This window comes from Nyctereutes procyonoides, unplaced genomic scaffold, assembly GCF_905146905.1.
Source record: "Nyctereutes procyonoides isolate TBG_1078 unplaced genomic scaffold, NYPRO_anot_genome, whole genome shotgun sequence".
Taxonomy (NCBI): Eukaryota; Metazoa; Chordata; class Mammalia; order Carnivora; family Canidae; genus Nyctereutes; species Nyctereutes procyonoides.
The window spans coordinates 9394599-9414006 of record NW_026575134.1 but is presented as its reverse complement, the minus strand read 5'-3'; the positions used below and the strand labels follow the sequence as shown (position 1 = coordinate 9414006).

The window sequence follows — 19408 nt, the reverse complement described above, 5'->3', positions numbered from 1 at the left end:
AGGTGTATTCTCTATAAATGCTGGCCCTTTCATTTGTTTTTTAATGTATTTTCTGCAGAAGGATGTTTTATAGTTACTGAATGAGTGAAGTTGAGCAGAAGAACCTGAGGAGAATTATTGATTCAGTTAATGAAGTGCTTTCTAAGCAAATGTAGAGGACAGCTGAGAGATTGTGTAGGGATTCCAGTCCCCTTGAGTGATGTGGGGGTCCTTGCAGGGAATATAGACTGTGAAGCCCAGGATATAATGAAGGATGTAGGACATGAAACCAAGTGCTGCGAAGATGAGAGGGAGTGGGAACCAAGAGAGAGGCGGTAAGTGGTGTAGGGATGGGTTGGAGAGTAGAGTGACCTGCATGTGAGTCATAGTTTTGCCATTCGCCAACCTGCTGTTTGATCTAAGTGAGACAGTGAATCTCCCTAGGCTTAGTTTTCCCATTTGTAAAATAGAGGTTGTAATACCAACGTCATGTGAGATAATTTGGTTTCATTCATTGCCCCTTTATATTTCCATTTAACAGCCAGCTGATTCAATTCTTGTAAATCAGTGGCTTCCCATGACACTTGGAATGATATCCCAGATCCTTACCCAGGCCTGCAATACCTGCATGATCTCGTGCTTTCATTCTTCTTTCACCCGTCTTGTCTACTGCCTCCTTTACTGACCATGTTCCAGCTACAGTGTCCTTCTTTCTCTTCTGAATTATGGTTAATTTTTACTGTGATAACGTCTCTTAATTGGTTGTTGTTGTTGCCTAGAAACATTGCCTTAGATTTTCACATGCTTTCTACAGGTCTCAGGTTCACTGTATACCCAAAGTTTAAAATAAATACCCAGGACTCTGTGCTGATATAAATAAATGATTGAATAAATAAATAGGGGAAAAGAGACAAATTTCCTGTGCAGAATTCCAATAATTTATGGGGACAGTTCATCCTCAAGAAGGAGGAGTATAACTCCCCACTCCTTAAGTGTGGGCTGTGCTTGGTGATGTCCTTCCAAGAGTACAATGTAGAAAGGAGAGAAGGAAGAGGAATGATTTGCTGTAGAGATACCGGATAATTACCACCTCAGGCAGGTGATCAAGGTCAACACCAACAGTGATGTCATAGACATAGTTTGTATCTTTAATATAGTGTGATGTAAATGGCAGTTTACTTTCTTCCAAAAATCCAAACCCCCATAAATCCAAACCCATAGTTTTCTAATTATGAGGAAACACACACACACACACACACACACACACACACACACACACACACACACACACACAAATCCCCATTGAGGAACATTCTCCAAAAATAATCCGATCTGTACTCCTCAAAACTGTCAGAGTCATCAGAAGGAAGGAATCATGATAAACCATTATAGTTGAGAGTACTTTAAGGAAGCAAAGACTAACTATAATGTGATAGGTACCCTGAGTGGGGATCTCGGAACTGAAAAGAATATTAAAAACAAAGGAAGTCCAAGCGTACGGATTTTAGTAACAATGCATTTGTGTTGGCTCTTTCATTGTAAAACATACATTGTAAAACATTGTATCATACTGATACAATAATAATACTATTATTTACATATATGTTAATAATAGGGGCATTGGGATGAATAAGTCATGGGGATGAAAGGCGTAGTAGGGGACAGAGTCTGTGGTACTGTAACAGCACTATATGGTGGCAGACGGTAGCTATCCTTGTGGTGAGCACAGCATAAGTTTTTTTTTTTAATAAATTAATTTTTTATTGGTGTTCAATTTACCAACATACAGAATAACACCCAGTGCTCATCCCGTCAAGTGCCCCCCTCAGTGCCCGTCACCCATTCACCCCCACCCCCCGCCCTCCTCCCCCTCCACCACCCCTAGTTCGTTTCCCAGAGTTAGAAGTCTTTATGTTCTGTCTCCCTTTCTGATATTTCCCACACATTTCTTCTCCCTTCCCTTCTATTCCCCTTCACTATTATTTATGTTCCCCAAATGAATGAGAACATATAATGTTTGTCCTACTCCGATTGACTTACTTCACTCAGCATAATACCCTCCAGTTCCATCCACGTCAAAGCAAATGGTGGGTATTTGTCATTTCTAAAGGCCGAGGAATATTCCATTGTATACATAAACCACATCTTCTTTATCCATTCATCTTTCGATGGACACCGAGGCTCCTTCCACAGTTTGGCTATTGTGGACATGGCTGCTAGAAACATCGGGGTGCAGGTGTCCTGGCGTTTCATTGCATCTGAATCTTTGGGGTAAATCCCTAACAGTGCAATTGCTGGGTCGTAGGGCAGGTCTATTTTTAACTCTTTGAGGAACCTCCACACAGTTTTCCAGAGTGGCTGCACCAGTTCACATTCCCACCAACAGTGCAAGAGGGTTCCCCTTTCTCCACATCCTCTCCAACATTTGTGGTTTCCTGCCTTGTTAATTTTCCCCATTCTCACTGGTGTGAGGTGGTATCTCATTGTGGTTTTGATTTGTATTTCCCTGATGGCCAGTGATGCGGAGCATTTTCTCATGTGCATGTTGGCCATGTCTATGTCTTCCTCTGTGAGATTTCTGTTCATGTCTTTTGCCCATTTCATGATTGGATTGTTTGTTTCTTTGCTGTTGAGTTTAATAAGTTCTTTATAGATCTTGGAAACTAGCCCTTTATCTGATATGTTATTTGCAAATATCTTCTCCCATTCTGTAGGTTGTCTTTGAGTTTTGTTGACTGTACCCTTTGCTGTGCAAAAGCTTCTTATCTTGATGAAGTCCCAATAGTTCATTTTTGTTTTTGTTTCTTTTGCCTTCGTGGATGTATCTTGCAAGAAGTTACTGTGGCCAAGTTCAAAAAGGGTGTTGCCTGTGTTCTCCTCTAGGATTTTGATGGAATCTTGTCTCACATTTAGATCTTTCATCCATTTTGAGTTTATCTTTGTGTATGGTGCAAGAGAGTGGTCTAGTTTCATTCTTCTGCATGTGGATGTCCAATTTTCCCAGCACCATTTATTGAAGAGACTGTCTTTCTTCCAGTGGATAGTCTTTCCTCCTTTATCAAATATTAGTTGACCATAAAGTTCAGGGTCCACTTCTGGGTTCTCTATTCTGTTCCATTGATCTATGTGTCTGTTTTTGTGCCAGTACCACACTGTCTTGATCACCACAGCTTTGTAGTACAACCTGAAATCTGGCATTGTGATGCCCCCAGATATGGTTTTCTTTTTTAAAATTCCCCTGGCTATTCGGGGTCTTTTCTGATTCCACACAAATCTTAAAATAATTTGTTCTAACTCTCTAAAGAAAGTCCATGGTATTTTGATAGGGATTGCATTAAACGGAGTACAGCATAAGTATAGAGAAGTTGAATCACTCTGTGGTACACCTGAAACTAATGTAACATGGTGTCCACTCAAATTTAAAAATTAAAAAGTACAATCAAGCAGAGAGGAAAAAATAAAAGTAATAGGAGAACTGGGTGTGGAGTATATGAGCGCTCTTTACCCTCTTGGTTAAGGTTCCTGTAAATCTAAAGCCATCCTAAAATAAAAATTAAAAAGATCGTAAACATTTCCCTACACGGTGCTATATTCTTCTGTTGTATCATCTGGGATGCTTACTTTGTCTGCTGTTACATGTAGGTATCCAGTATATACGGGTCTTGTAGTTTATTTAACTTACCCCTGTTTTGGGGGGGTATTGGCGCTGGTAGTTTGTACTTGCCTCATGGGCCATACCTATGATTAGAGGAAGGGCTGTTCTTGACATGGGGCCTTACCTTCCTGTGTTTTATCTTATTTCTCATTTCTTCTCTCATTTTATCTAGCTGTATTTTCCCCTTAGGGAATGACTTTAAATACTTTCTATGTGCTGCTGACCCCAGCCCGAGTGATGGTCTCGTGGGCATCTCCAGTTCAACACATGCAGGGGTGGATTCTTACTTGCTTTGCTTTCACCTTGTTCCTCTCTCTCTCTTATTTCTGTTAATGCCTTCAGAACTCACCCAGATATTCAGGTGGAAACCTGGGAATTAAGCGTAGTTCCTTCCTCTCCTTTACCATTTTATCTCCTGTCCTCCTAAAATACAGTCTTTCACTTGTTCTGTCCATCCTGTCCCTAACAGCTATCTTAAACAGGCTGATTTTTCTCTTTCCCCTGCCACCAACCTCGTCTGAGCTATTATCAGCTTATGCCCGGACCTTCACAATATCCATAACTGGTTCCCTTTCTCTCTTGTCTCTATTCAGTCTGTTCTTTTGATTTAATTGCAAATGCAGTGAGAAGCCCTGTGAGTCTTTGAGAAGAAGGATAATACGCTGTAATTCTTGATTTTAAAGTGCTCATCGTGAGGGGTGCCTGGCTGGCTCAGAGGCTCTTGATTTCGGGGTTGTAAATTCGAGCCCCACATTGAGTGTAGAGATTACTTTTAAAAAAAGTGATCATTCTGAAAGCTGTGCAGAGAATGACACCTTACCCATGACCTGCAGGAAGTAGCATGATCTCTCAACCTCTCCAGTTTCATTTCCCATCTCTTTCTTGTTATGCTTCAGTTACATTGGTGCACTTTCAGATTTTTTTTTCTCACTCTTTCTTTTTTATCCCCCTGTATGCCACTCTATTACTTGCCTTAGGGCTTTCACACATGTTATTCTTTCTGTTTTTAAACTTCTCCCCATGGCAGTTCCTGTAACTATTTGTTTGTCTTCTCCACTTTTCTTAAGTCCAACGAGGGCAGGACTACATCTTTCCACTTACATTTGCATACCCGGTACCTAACATAATGCCTTGTACAAAGCAGCACTCCCTATTTGTTGAATAAAGAAATGAATAATTACTGTTCTCATTTGTGCATTAAAAAAATTAGTGTAGAAACTCTACAGTAGGTAGAGAATGTATGAAGGGTTTTCAGTATACAATTGTTAGCCTGAAATAGATCCCAATTTAAAAGAAGGGATAGGATCAGCTATGAGTAATATTGTAGCACGGAGGAGGGCACTGTAGTTGTTGTAGTTTAAAGTTCTGTCATTAACCAGTGGTGTGACCTCAGACAAGTTATTGCCTTCTCTGTTTCTTTCTTCATCCATCTCTAATATTAAGGATTTTGGCTAGATTTTTCCTGAGGTTTTGGTTCTCCAATCTGGTGTGCAGTTAAAGATGCATTGGTTAAATTATTTTTTTCCCAGGCTCCATCCCCGGAGAGTCTGATTCAGTAGACTTAGGTTGTGGTCCAGGAATTCTCCAGGTGATTATGATGCATAGCCTAACTTAGGAACCACTCATCTAGATCCTCTCAGCTTTGCCATCTTATAAGTATAGTTGTAGGACGAGGTAGACTCTGAAGGTGCAGCTGGAATTAGGCAGATTAAGGTGTTGTCTTTGTTCAGAGGCAGGGAAAATAGTTTTTTTGCTTGGATGGTGAGGGGGACTTAATGGAAATGGTGATGTTGAAATGGACTTTGAAGAACAGACGGGGAGATGAGCAGGAGTGAAGCATGATTGATGTTCAGCCCAGCTTAGTTGGAGGTCAGCATATGTGCAAGGGAACAGGAAGGAAAATCTACCAGTTATGATGTAATGAGCCAGAGTTCGAGTGTTGTTTTCCCCACTTTACCTGTCATACTTAGTTGTCCTTTTGGAGATGAAAGATTCTATTATTGCAGCTCGATCCTCATTTGGTAGAAGTGAAACATGTGGTGACAGACACCATGGGGCTGCTTTGGGAAATAATTGGGTGCATTCTTCCTCCTGTCTTTTGGGGCTGTGCCCTTTGAGATCTACTTTGACCACCCCATTGGTTTTCTGGTTAGACACACAGAATACCACGACCCTCTATGTTATCTAAAATAATAGTTTTGCTGTCAGAATGATTATTATTAAACCAAAGTTGGCTTTTTTGTTTAGATGAAACCATATAAAGGCAACATTCTGAGTAAATTATATAGCGTCCACATGATGAAATAATGAGCCTAAGTTTAAGGGATGAAAGTAATGATCTAATGCAATATTTAGAATGGATATACAGTATGTAGTTATTAACCTAAAAGTCACATCCTGCATTCTTTTGATTTGTGGAAAATTTGTCATTAATTGCCAGGAAGCCTGATTTTTCATACATAGTCATAGCTGTTGACTTTCTCCCCCTTCTCTTGCCTTAAAATACTTCATTGTAAATAGTAGATTATTCTCAGATTTGCAATGCCCCTTTTAAACATTGGGTTGCTAAGTTTAGCCCTGTTGCTCTCATTTTTTTTAAATAGAATTCTTTTTTCCCCCTAAATTTGCCTCTGAATAGTTACTGACAAATCACGCTTTGTTTTTGGGTGGCCATGGCTTAAAATCTTATCTAACCTTTCTGCCCAGTGGGAGCCTGCTAGTTCTGAAATCTTTTTGTTTTTGTGAGTTATCATTGTGTGGAGGAAATTGATAGAGCATCTCATTAAGAAACAGTCTGTGAGATGAGTTTTGGCAGCCCATTCTAACTTACTCTAAATAGGGCTTCTCTTATTAAATAGTTGTCAAAGATAGAGCTTAGTAAGGTAGGGTCAGAAACACAGAAGTCAAAATTGAAAAGAAAGGAAGAAATTGTGGACCAGAAATGAGGCTATAAGGCTGATCTCCAGCCTACAATTCAGCCCATACCTGCTTCTGTCAACAATCTCAGATCAATCTACGATTTACAGGTTAACCTGTGATCATCCAGTCTGTCCACTACCTCTTTTTTTTTTTTTTTTTAAAGATTTTACCTATTTGAGAGAGACCGTGCAAGCCTGAGCAGGAGGAGAGCCAGAGGGAGAAGGAAAAGCAGACTCTCCATGAGCAGAAAGCCAGATAAGGAGTCCCATCCCAGGATCCTGGGATCATGACCTGAGCCAGCTTAACCAACTGAGTCATCCAGGTGTCCCAGCCCACTGCCTCTTGGGGCTATGCTGATGTTAGTCTATTACCTACCAGTTGACTTTGAAATTTAAAAAGTAGAAATACCAAGCCTCTTATGATTCTTTGCTTGCAAAGAATTACCTTTATTAATGTGAATCCTTGGCCTCCAGGAGCACCAGAGCAACCTGGCGAGTGACTTTCCCCAGAATTTATTTGTAAGAAACCACCCCTACCTCCACTCTAACAAAGGTAGATCAGAGAAAAATCTTTGTTATAGAAAAACCCCAGACTTGAGAAAATTTCCCCAATTTCAGGAAGAGCTTTTATGGAAAAATGACTACAATTTCATTCCTGGTATCTGCTAGACTGTTAAGAAGAATAATAGTCAGAGGTGTAGACCTTGGAAGCAAATGTAAGACCATTTAGTATTTTACAGATCATGTTGTTTGCTCATGCTGCCCAGGGTGACATTGTAGACCGGCTTCTGCCTCAACCAGAACACTTGGGGTATTATTATCTGCTCATATATTAGGATTTCATGCATTATTTGTTTGATACAGGAGTTCTGCTTTAAAAAAATATTGAAAACCACCCATTTTGTTTAAATGCCCAATATTTTATAGAGAATGTGTCTGAAGGTCAAGGTATTTAAATTAAATATCTATAGTCATACAACTACTTGGAGGTGACAAATGAAAAACCATGAAACTGGACTTCCCATCCAGTGCATTTTTTACTACAAAATGTTGATTTGATTTTCCATTTTGAAAGACACAGAAGTGATCTGTGAAATGGTGATTAGCACTAGGCAGCCCCAGGCAGCCCTGGAATGCTCCATGGTTCAAATGCCTGAGACCAGATGGAGGTCCAGAAGTGGATGACTCAAAGTTTATTAGTTTTGCCACCTGGGCAGTACAGCCGAACCAGCTGCCATAAGGCAGTTCCAATTTCAACAGAGCAGTAAATGAACATAAAAGTGAGTGTAAATCCCAAGAATAAAGTAAAGGAGAATGTCTTCTGCTCTAAGGGGCTGCATGCAGGCGGAGGCCTATTGATAGGCCTTGTGGGAGGCACGCTGCCATGCCAGGTAGAGGGCAATATCAGGTTGTATCACCAAGGCCTGAAAAACAAATCCTTGAGTTATTTCAGGAGCCAAACTCAGTTCGGGATATGTTTGACTTGCTGGATTGGGAGATTCCCCATCACATCTGATCATCTATCTTATGATTATGTCATGAGGCCAGAAGCTTTCTTTCTGGAAAGAATGGAAGGTTGTCATTAGGTTGTTTTCCCATAGTTTGGGACCCTTGGAGGCATGGTTATTCATGGGAACATAATCTCCTTGTGGCAGGTCACCCGGAGTCAAGTCCATTATCCTCCTGTTACCCTCTTATGGAATTGAGTTATTGTAGACTTTCAAGATATGTGTATGAAGTACTGCAAGAGTCAGAGATTGACCTTGAGGCTTGAGATGACCCCTTTAATAAATCTAGGGCTTTTGAAAATTGAAGTAAGTAGGATAATGAGGATATAGGGTTAGGACTAGGTTTTAAAGAGGTAGAGCACTTTTTTGTGCAAATAGGAATTTTAACAAGCCAAGTAATATCGATCGTTGGTGCCAGTAAGAATGCTTTGGGCAGCTAGAAACAGAAGACTTGACTGAGCCGATGTCAACAAAATAGAGGTTTATTATTGTTATTTTTCTCATGAAATGAGCAATTTATGTATTTTTTATTTTTTCCTTTTTTTTGAAATGAGCAATTTAAAGGAATATGGCTCATGACTGGTTCAGCTGGTCATTGATGACACAGGCTCTTTTTTTTTTTTGTCATCTTGACAGAAAGCAAAAGGACATGGGTGAAGAGGGGAAAGGAATGTACTGGTTGCTGATGTATTTTGCTATGCTTTTGCTGCTAAAGGCTGGACCAAGGTTTCTTCTATTGGGCCAACCTCTGTCTTCAGGTGATCTTTTCGAGAGCTGAATGTTATTCATACTTAGTCTCGTCCAGTAATGTAATACTGCTCTTCCTTTCTTTGTAGGATGATGCCTATATATTTGCTGATATATTTTGAGTTGCCTTTCTTCTTTCTTTCTTTCTTTCTTTCTTTCTTTCTTTCTTTCTTTCTTTCTTTCTTTCTTCTTTCTTTTCTTTCTTTTGCAATGACATGAAGTGAATTCAAATAAGAACTTAGGTAGTATAACCTTCTTTTTATGATTTGTGGGTAAACTACCTTTTTTTTCCCCCCTCCTGGTAGGTGGCATGTTTGACTCACATAGCTGCTAATTATCTTATTGGCCAAAAGGAAGCAGAACGTTGGGGCACAGCTCATGTCAGCATTGTTCCTTATCAGGTAAGAATGATACACACGACATAGGGTTGGGCTATTCTAATCTGTGGGTTTGTATGATATGAGTTTGGGAGATGATTTCCCTTTTTAAGAAAAAGCCTCGTGGGGTATTCTGTTATATATCTTTGTCTGACTATAACAAGGTTCTGTTGTTCACTTTAAATTCTGTATTTTGCACATTTCTTCGTTAGAAGATTAGTAATAGGACACTTAAAAGGATCAAAGGAAGTAGCTGAAAGTGAGTGACTTTTGGCCTCATATGATGGTTTTCTTTTTCATCCCAAAGAAGCACTGATTGTAGCCATTTTATAAAGCATGGTTTGTTCACCATGTCAATTATAAACCAAATGTTACCTATCTCAGCTGACAATAACATTCTCATAGGGTTGGAGTAAAATGAAAATTTGCATGTGACGGATCTTTATTTTCAGAGCAAAGCAGATGGTTTAGGGACTGATGCTCTTTATTAAGTGTCTAAACTTGTCCTTAGAAATTCTTGACGTTGGCTAGTGCGAATGAATGTGTGAAAGAACTGTGATCCTTCACAAATAAAAATGAGAACAGCAACTCTAACTCTTCTTCCAAACCCCTAACCTTTGCTTGACTCAGTTGTACCATTTCCCATCAATTTACTAATATTGGGATCCCTGGGTGGCGCAGCGGTTTAGCGCCTGCCTTTGGCCCAGGGCGCGATCCTGGAGGCCCAGGATTGAATCCCACATCAGGCTCCCGGTGCATGGAGCCTGCTTCTCCCTCTGCCTGTGTCTCTGCCTCTCTCTCTCTCTCTCTCTCTGTGTGACTATCATAAATAAATAAAAATTAAAAAAAATTTACTAATATCATTGTTGTATCTTCTGGCATATATTGGAAGTTTAAGAGTAGAGGTGTCTTTTTTCATTGCTTTTCACATCCAGCAGCAGCACGTACAAGGCACTGTATAAGTATCTATTGAACAAAGGAGTGAATTTTATTGCAGCCATTTCCGAGCGAGTACTCTTGACAGCATGCATGAAAGCCAGCATTTTCCATTGGCCAGCCAATCCATCCACACTGCTGCTAATCATCCCTTTAGTTTTAAGAACATTATTTCCTTTAGCCCAACTTTCTTTTCCATTTCTCTTAATATGAGTGTGACCACTTCAGTGAACCAAGGTGAGTCTAGAGTTTTTCCTCTATTTCTATTTATGGTCTTTTTACACGTGAGGCATTTACTATGATTTCCCTGTAGAATGGCCTTTTGACATAGTTGTACTTGTGGAACATTTTCTTGAGTGCCTGCCCTCTTTTCTTCAGCAGTGCTTTTATGACCAGCATTGATAACATGTTAGTTCCGTTTGGGGCTGAACCATGCACTTCTAGCCAGACCCACCACACTTCACAAAAGTGGCAGTTTCGAACTTTTTAGAGATCATCAACTTTCACCTCCTCACTTCTCAAATAGGGAATTTGATACCTCTGTTCAATAGATGGATCCCAACTCTGATCTGCCTCCTTGTCGACTAACCTTTCAGATCCTGCTACCTTTGACAGGAGAGTGCTGTGATTCCAGTTCAGGTCTTCTACTCCATCCCACACCTTCTCCATCAGACTTGCTTCTAGCTAAAGGGTTGCAGCAACTAACTGATACTCCTCATTGATGATGGCAATCCCTCTCACAGGCATTTTAACAGAGGGAAATGTTGGAACTCGTGGGAATTCATCGCTAACAACGGAAGTCCAATCTTCAGTTTTTGGTGTGTGGAGAAAGCAGTTTTGACTCGGGAGGCTTTATAGTACAATTCCAGACCACTTCACATGGGAGGTGTTCATTATGCTCTAGTATAAGGTTTATAGTTTATTTTTTGCTGGTATATGTATTTTAAAAAAGAATGTCTCTTTAAAAAACTTTGGTATAGACCTCTGTAGTCCCTCCTGAGTGTTTGTACCTAGAGCTCTGGCATCTTGGGTAATGCTCTCAATTATGTCACTGCAAGGTAAAAAGAAATTTAGAATCTTTGGCCTTTCTTATGGTAGGCAAAGGATATGGGAGACTGTGTGTGTGTGTGTGTGTGTGTGTGTGTGTGTGTGTATTCTTTGAAGACAGAAATATACTTTTCCTGCTTGAACTGTCCCGGTCACATAAAGTAGATACTGTGTTTATTTGATCTAGTTGATTGCCGCTTTATTATCTGTAAGAAATAAGAGAAGATCTACTAGGGTTTTTCCTTAGGAACTCAGAATTAATTTGTTTCCTCTTGGTGGAGGCCTGGTTCAACACTGTGATTAAGGACCAAATACAAATTCAGCTTGAATGAAGCTAGCATGCTAAGATGGATCCTAGATATGCTTCTAAACCTTGGTCTGTTTTTAATTTTTAAAATAGATTTGGGAAATATTTTTATGGGTGAGTGCCAGGATAATTATAATTCATTTTTCTATAATAATTATAGCTTTGCATCTAATTTGAGTTGTCTGAGTTTTGAGCTGCAAATCTATAGTGGAGACCCTGATGGTCTCAGGAATTAGTTAGGTACACTGCTCACTCTCCTTAATTCTTGTTGAACCCTAGCTGAAAGATGACAGACTGTGAATAAATAGATATAAATTTCTTAAAGAGTAGTGATCCTTGATTTGTATGCTATTTTACATACATGCAATTTTTAACTTCTCAGTTTGATCATCCACTTGTGCTCTTTCCTCCCTATTGTCAACTTTTAAAAAATGAGTTAGCTCAACAAAAGTAGAATTGAGATAGTCATTTTGCTACTTGTTGACTGTATTGGTGGATGCTTTTCTGAGAATTCAGATTTTTAAAATTAATTAGCTAATTAATGACCCTGAGATCATGACCTGAGCCAGAATCAGGAACTGGATGCCTAACTGACTGATCCATCCAGGTGCCCTGTGAGAATTCAGATTTTAAGAAAGAACTTGTAGATTTAAGTCAGTGCTTCTTTTGTTTCCATTTCCATTGGGCCTTGACCCCGAGAAACACCTAGCCCAAAGGATTAACAATTACATAATATTCGTGTGTGTGTGTGTGTGTGTGTGTATGTAATAAATACACACACACATATATATGTTAACATTTTATTTGAGAGAGAGAGAGAGAGAGAGTTCGAACAGGGGGCGGGCAGAAGGAGAAGCAGACTCCCTGCTGAGCGGGGAGCCCAACGTGGGGCTCCATCTCAGGACCCCAGGATCACAACCTGAGCCAAAGTCAGAGGCTTAATCGATTGAACCACCCCAGCACCCTGAAATGTTTCTCAGTTGTTCAAAAAATTAATGATAGAAGGGTTTTGGGAGATGGGAGAGGAGAGTACAGAGGAAGCAGTTGACCAGTCTTCAAAAATAATATGTTTTATTATTATGTAACATATTTATCAGTGGGGCCACTGCCCTCTACATACATGATTAATTATCATAATCCCCCTAATTTCATAACCTGTGTATATCCACAATTCTCTATCAAATTTCTTCAACATCCCAGGAACCTGTATTTGCATATTCTCCTCTGCTTTGTGGGCTCATGATCTCACTGACCTCTACCCCTCTCCACTATCACAGAAGATCCATTCACAAATGTACTGTTGAAGAGAGGAGACTACACCATGTATTTTCAAGAAGATGGGGGAGATTTTTATAGATGAAACTTGTACAATCTCTGGGAGGCTTCACCTTTTTTAATCATATACTTAGGCCGTTTCTAGGGAGTTTCACTGTCCTGATGAACATATGACTCTCCCCATCCTTCGTGTTCTTCCTTCTTCTTTTCTGCTTCTCTTTGAGTTCAATGAATTTCTCCAGTCTCAAATAGAATTATTGTGCTTGCTAGTACAACCACAGATCTTTGGGTGGCCACATTTATCCTAAATGCTTAACTGTACTACTTCTGTGCCCTAAGGAGCATGCTGGCATGTGGATCTAATAGATGCTTACTAAGCTCTGTCTGTGTTCCTGATAAGACCATATTTCTCCCAGTCTGCACTACTCCCAACAGGACTTGGGGGAGCTCACAGAGTTATGTATCCTTCTTGTAAAACCACAGCTTCTTCAGCTACAGTGTCGCCCTCATGATCAGTATAAATTTCTTAAGAGAGCAATCCAGAGGATGAGACAACCACAACTATCTCCTTCCCTTAAAAGAACACCAATCCCAGCATCCTTTACACATGTGCCTCAATCACCACCAGGACTCCAAGCCTTCCAGGCCACCTGTTATGACCTGGACAGTCATTCCCGTGTGGCTCTGTTTATCTCTTCCTTTGACCCAGTCATGTCTTCTGTCAAAAATCTTGGTGGCCTTGTAATCCACTTAGATGACCCAAGCGGCATCCTGTCCTTTCATTTCTTTAACCTCTCATGGCTCTTAATGATTTTTCTTGTTTTCACTTGGCTACCACTCAGGTGTTTGTCAGACTTTATCATGCATATGAATCTCTAAATAGAGATCATCTTAAGATGCATTGCCTGACTCCAGGCGATGTTGATGCCACACTATGAGTAACAAGGTTCCAGATCTAGACTTTATTATTATTGCTGAGGGCAGCCTGGGTGGCTCAGTGGTTTAGCTGACTATACCATCTCCTTTGTATCCAACTGGCAAAATCCCACTGCTGATTAAAATTAATTCTCCTTCTATTCCATGCCCACAGTCATGTAGTGTATGGCTATAAGAAAACATAGCTACTATGTTGACGACCTCACTCTCTGTTCATGGCCACCGTTTTCAAGTGGTCCCTCAGCCTAACTCACAGTCTTAGAACACTACTTACACATTTATTTTCTCTCTCTGAGATGACTATTTCACTTCTTTCTCCTCAGATCCTCCCGCTCTCTCCTCACCCTTAGCCAAAGATGGTTTCTTATTTCACTGAAAATTGATGCAATCGTTAGAGAACTACCTCATCCTTCCTCTGCCATACCTCCCAGGCTCCCACATGTGTGCCCACCTATAGTTCACTTCATTCCCTGCTATCACAATGGATGAATTACCCCTGTCCATATTTTGCCCACTTAAAGGTGTTGTTCCAGCACTTTATCTTCTCTATCACCTGCATTATCTATCAGTGGATAATCAGATGTCTATGTCCTTCACCTTAAAAAACCCAGCAACCTTCCTTAGACCCCCAGGGCATCTTTTTCCGTATACCATCTCATTTCTCCATGCTCTTCTATTCCAAAATTCCTCCGAAGAGTTTTGGGTAGTATCTGCTGGGAAGAAGCACTAGTCTACAATTCACTTGTACTTCACAGGCCAAGGGATTTTACATTCCTCACCCCTCAGCAGTTTGGGTGCTGTGGAGGAGCTAGGGGAAGTTGACTTTTTAAGTCGTTCATTAATATTACTCTTTTTAATGCTTTTTCTTGAGCCTTTCAAATGTAGGGCCTTCAAAAGAAATTTCTCCTTAAATAGCCTGATAATTCACATGGCAATTTCTTTTAAACTTTTCTTTTTTCTTCCTGGAGTACCTTCTAATTCAAGGGATTGAAGAAAACCATTATTCAGATGATTAAATAAAATCATGTCTTCCTTTCTTCATTTCGGGCCCATTCAACCAAGGAATAGAGCAGGAAACTGTGCTATGTTATTTCTGGTATGGACATTATACTGTATATTTAATTTGGCACAAGCAGAGACTCAGACAGGCAGTAAATTCCAAGTTTGAAGAGATGCAGCACTTTGCTATCATTCCTTAGAAAACGTTAAAATGCTGTTAAATCATAACAGATTAAGTAACCTTGGTAATCTTTTTTTTTTATAACCCATGTTAAGGATTTTTTAAAAAGTGAAAAGGTAAATGATATACATGTGCCTCTTCTTATGTGACTTTTTTTTTTACCATAGTTATGCTAAAGAATTCACTGAAGTTTGAAAGTATAATTTAAACAGGCATATATCACATATTTAACTTAACTAATGCATTGCTAGTAACAATGACAATAATCATGATGGCTTCCATTAAACACATACTATGTAACCTTTTATGTATATATTATATATTTTATATATATATATATAATATTTTGGATATATATTTTTTCCTTATTTTATATTGATGAAAGGGAGACCAAGAGAGAGAAAGCAACTTTACTGTGACCATGGGTAGATAGTCAAAGAACCTGGTTTTAATATTTCAAAATTTATTTCCTTTCCTGGTTTATCCAGACTAGTAATTCTGTTGGTGCCTGATACATTGTGGATGCCTGTCTTTTAGATTCTTTGAGAGATGGTAGGATTCTTTTAAACTCTTTCCATCATCTCTTTGACAAAGACCTATTTATTTTGACCTAGAAGATATCAAGCCTAATAAGTGACCTTGAAGTATATCTGAATTCTGAGCTCTGGGGCAATTAATCGTAGGTTTCTGTCTACCACATTTTCAATTTATGCTTTCAAGTGACTCTTGATTATTCACTTAAGCAACAATTTCTTGAGTCCCCTATGGAGTAGGTAGTGGTTTAATTCCTGAAGGTTTCCAGATGAGGAAGAACTGGGCCCTTGATTTCAAGGAACTTAGAAGCAGTAAATAGCAGGCACAGCTGGGAGAGCTTGAGCTTCAGAGTCAGACCTGGGTTCGTAACTTGGCTCTGCCACTTACTGTGAAATCTTGGACAAGTCTTTTCATATCCCTAGTGTTAGCTGTTTCCTGTGCAAAAAAAGTGATAATGATAGTTGTTTCCATGTGTTTTGAGAGAATTAAATAAGATAGTATACACTAGGAGTTTTGTGCAGTACTTGACTCTTGTAAGAATTCAGTGGAAAGTGGCTCCTATTCTTATTTCTGTAGTTAAACTAATAATTATAACTGTAAAATAGTTTCTAGGAAGCTACAAAGTAATCTCCATGAACATATCCATGGCAGCTTAGGGGCAGAGTAAACAAAGAATAAAGACACATAGCTGAGTTTCTTTCTTAAGGGAATTTCTACTTTAATTTCTTTCTTTTTTTTTTTCTTTCAAATGGAAAGGGGAGCAACATGCTACGGTATTTTTGTTTGTTTGTTTTTTTAAAAAACTGTTCTTAGATCTTTTAAGGAAATTACAGAGTTGAGCCATTGCCAAAATGTTGCCAGTACTTTTTTTTGAGTTTTATTGAGAAATAATTGATATACGTCAGTGTGTAAATTTAAGGCATATGGTGTGATGGTTTGATTTACATATATTGTGAAATGATTACTACAATAGGATCAGCTAACATCCATCTTTTCTTATAGCTACAAAAAAAAAAAAGAGAAAAAGAAAAAGGAGAAAAAAATTCTCCTTGTGTTGAGAACTCTTTTACCAACTTCTTGAAAAAAATAAAGTTTGAGAAGAATCATCTATAGCAAAATCACCTCATTGTCAAGGGGAACAGGGCTTCCAGTTTACTGAATTGTCTAGTTAATTGAGATTTAGTGTAAACTCACAGTTAACAAAATGAAGCATGACAAAAATGATTTTCAGAAGTAATCTCAGAGAAGCCCACAAGATGGGAACTTTTTCCTAGAAAAGATATATCTCCCCTTGAGAGCTGAAAATTGTGGCGATTTGTCCCCCACTTTTAAAAAGTGAGAGAACTGCAGAGTATTTTAAACATTGTTCTTATAACCTTAAGATTGCAGTAAACTTTGATAATTTATCCAGTAAAAAATACCTAGAGGTTTATTTGGAACAGAAGTGCTGGTGATAGGGGATACATTAGATTATATCTCAGAGGTTTCTGAAAACTTTTGGATTACTTAGTACTAACATGTTAGAATATTCAAAAGTCTTTTTTTTTTTGTAAATTAAGTCATAAATTGTCTGAATTTCTCCCATCCTCTTTGTTCTAAAGCTTTTGGCAAGGTAGCTTTTGAATATTTGCTATGAAGCTTATGTGTGCCTCAGTCCTTATGAGTTTTTTGGATTCTTGTTAAAACAAAAAAAAATTTATTTGAAGATTCTGGTTGCTTTGAAGCCAAGTGGTCAGGACTTTGGCACAGTCCTAACAGTATAGATAATTGAGCAGTCCAACAGGCAGTTAAAAAAAGGCAGATAGCCAGCTACTGACATAATAGCTGCCATCTTCTGGGCTTTTCCTAGAAAAAGTTCAGCTTTCTTTCATTTAAAATAAAATTTTGAAATTTAAAATAAATTAGACAATATGATGTTTAAGGAGAGCAATATATTGCACAAAGAATAAACATAGTTATGACTATTCAAAAACTAATGTGATTTTTAAAAATCAGAACTGCCTCTAATTGATAAATGTTTTTTTTAAATATGTTTCACTGAGAGATAAAACAAAGAGACACAAGGAAAGGCAATGTATCTTAAGGGCTATATCTGAAATTCATTTAGGATCATATCAGCTTCTCTTACAGTCTCAGTATTCTCAATATATATGAAGAATTGATGGGACTGTATGTTGTTTATACCTCTCAATTTTGGCTAAAATTTGATGGTAGGAATGCAAATTGGTGCAGCGACTGTTGAAAACAGTATGGAGGTTCTTCAAAAAACGAAAAATAAAATTACCATATGATCCAGTAGTTCCCAAGCACTAATTTGCAAAGATATATGCACCCCTATGTTTATTGCAGCATTATTTACAATAGCCAAGATATGGAAGCAACACAAATGTCCATCCATAGATAAATGAAGAAGATCACACAGACACACACACACACACACACACACACACACACACACACACTGGAATATTACTCAGCCATAAAAAGAATGAGATCTTGCCATTTGGGACAACATGGATGACCTAGAGGATATAATATTAAGTGGAAGAAGTTGAACAGAGAAAGACACATACCATATGACTTCACTCATATGTGAAATTTAAGAAACAAAACACAAAGAAAAAGACAAACAAAAAAACGGACTCTTAAATAGAAAAGACACTGGTGGTTGCCAGAGGGGAGGTGGGGGGAGGAATGGGTGTAATTGATAAGGTAATTAAGGGTACTCTTTTTAAAAAATATTTTATTTATTCACAAGACATGCAGAAAGGCAGAGACATAGGCAGAGGGAGAAGCAGTTTCCCTATAGGGAGCCCAATGTGGGACTTGATCCTAGGACCTTGGGATCACAACCTGAGCCAAAGTCAGACGCTCAACCATTGAGCCACCCAGGTGTCCCAAGGGTACACTTAATTTGATGAACACTGAGAAATGTATAGAATTATTGAATCATTATACTCTGTACCTGAAACTAATAGAATGCTGAATGTTAATTACACTTGAATTTAAGAAAAGGAATAAATCACACTTAAAAAATTTTGGCTGAAATTTTCCAAGAGAATCAAATACCATTTTGAATATTCAGTTAAAGAAGAATATTAATGGTTATTACTCTTAATACTATTATATTAGTAATTGTAATTATCATTAGAGGCAACATTTATCGAATGATCACACCGTGTTGGTTATTAACTCCCTTACATATATTAATTCAGTCTTCACAAGAGCCCCGTGAAATAGGTATTGTTCTCACTTTCAGATGAGGAGTCTGAGGATAGAGAGAGGTAGCTAATTTTCCCAAGGTCCCATGTGTCGTAACTGGAATTCTAACTGAGGCAAGGACTCCCTACTCTGTAGGCAAGTGAGACAGTGCCACTTAACTGAAACAGGCATATTGAGTTACATTTTCTATTTTCATCCCCCTTTTGAGGAAGAATTACGGGACTTTTTTCTCTACCTATTTTCCCCTTTAGGACTGCCAAGAGTAATTGAAGAGGTATAAACAATTCTGTTGTTTACTCATGACAGAGATCCTTAATTATGACTTAAAAGCAAATTTCCATCAGGAAATCAGGTTGTACATCTTTTGGATAAATCCTCTGATTGCAGATGCAAAAACTGTTAGAATCATAACTAAGTCAAATTATAGTGAAACAGGTATCTCTCGTTCCATGTGGGTAATGAAAACAATATTGTCCTTGAGTGATCTGGGAGTTGGGGATGGTTTTAGTGATTGTGAGACTCATTGATTCTGGTTCAAGCTGTGTTTCTGTGAGCGTGGTAGCTGGGGGTGGGATTTAGGGCAGGAAGGAGTATTTGGGGCATGAAGAGGAGTATTCAGGAGTATGGGGTGAGGGGCAGCCTGGGGAGGAATCAAGTAGGCAGATCTCCAAGAATTCCAGCTCCATTTCAGCCAAAACAGCTCCACTTTTGTTTGTTTGCCAGTTTGAAATAAGAATTCCACTGCTTAAAAAACGACTGTCTTAGATTAATCCATTTGTCCCAAAGG

At 38.8% G+C, this 19408-nt stretch overlaps 1 protein-coding gene across 2 annotated transcripts in view; it reads left to right on the top strand.

Annotated features, from left to right (window-relative positions):
- SUGCT (succinyl-CoA:glutarate-CoA transferase) overlaps nt 1-19408 on the top strand; it is a 716497-nt gene that overhangs the window by 162762 nt on the left and 534327 nt on the right. Inside the window, exon 9 of one of the 2 annotated variants that reach the window (XM_055301217.1) lies at nt 9113-9208. The exons of the other annotated variant lie outside the window; for it this stretch is intronic. Within the exon in view, the coding sequence (XP_055157192.1) occupies nt 9113-9208 (96 nt within the window). The remainder of the gene's footprint in view (nt 1-9112; nt 9209-19408) is intronic. 2 annotated transcript variants of the gene reach the window in all.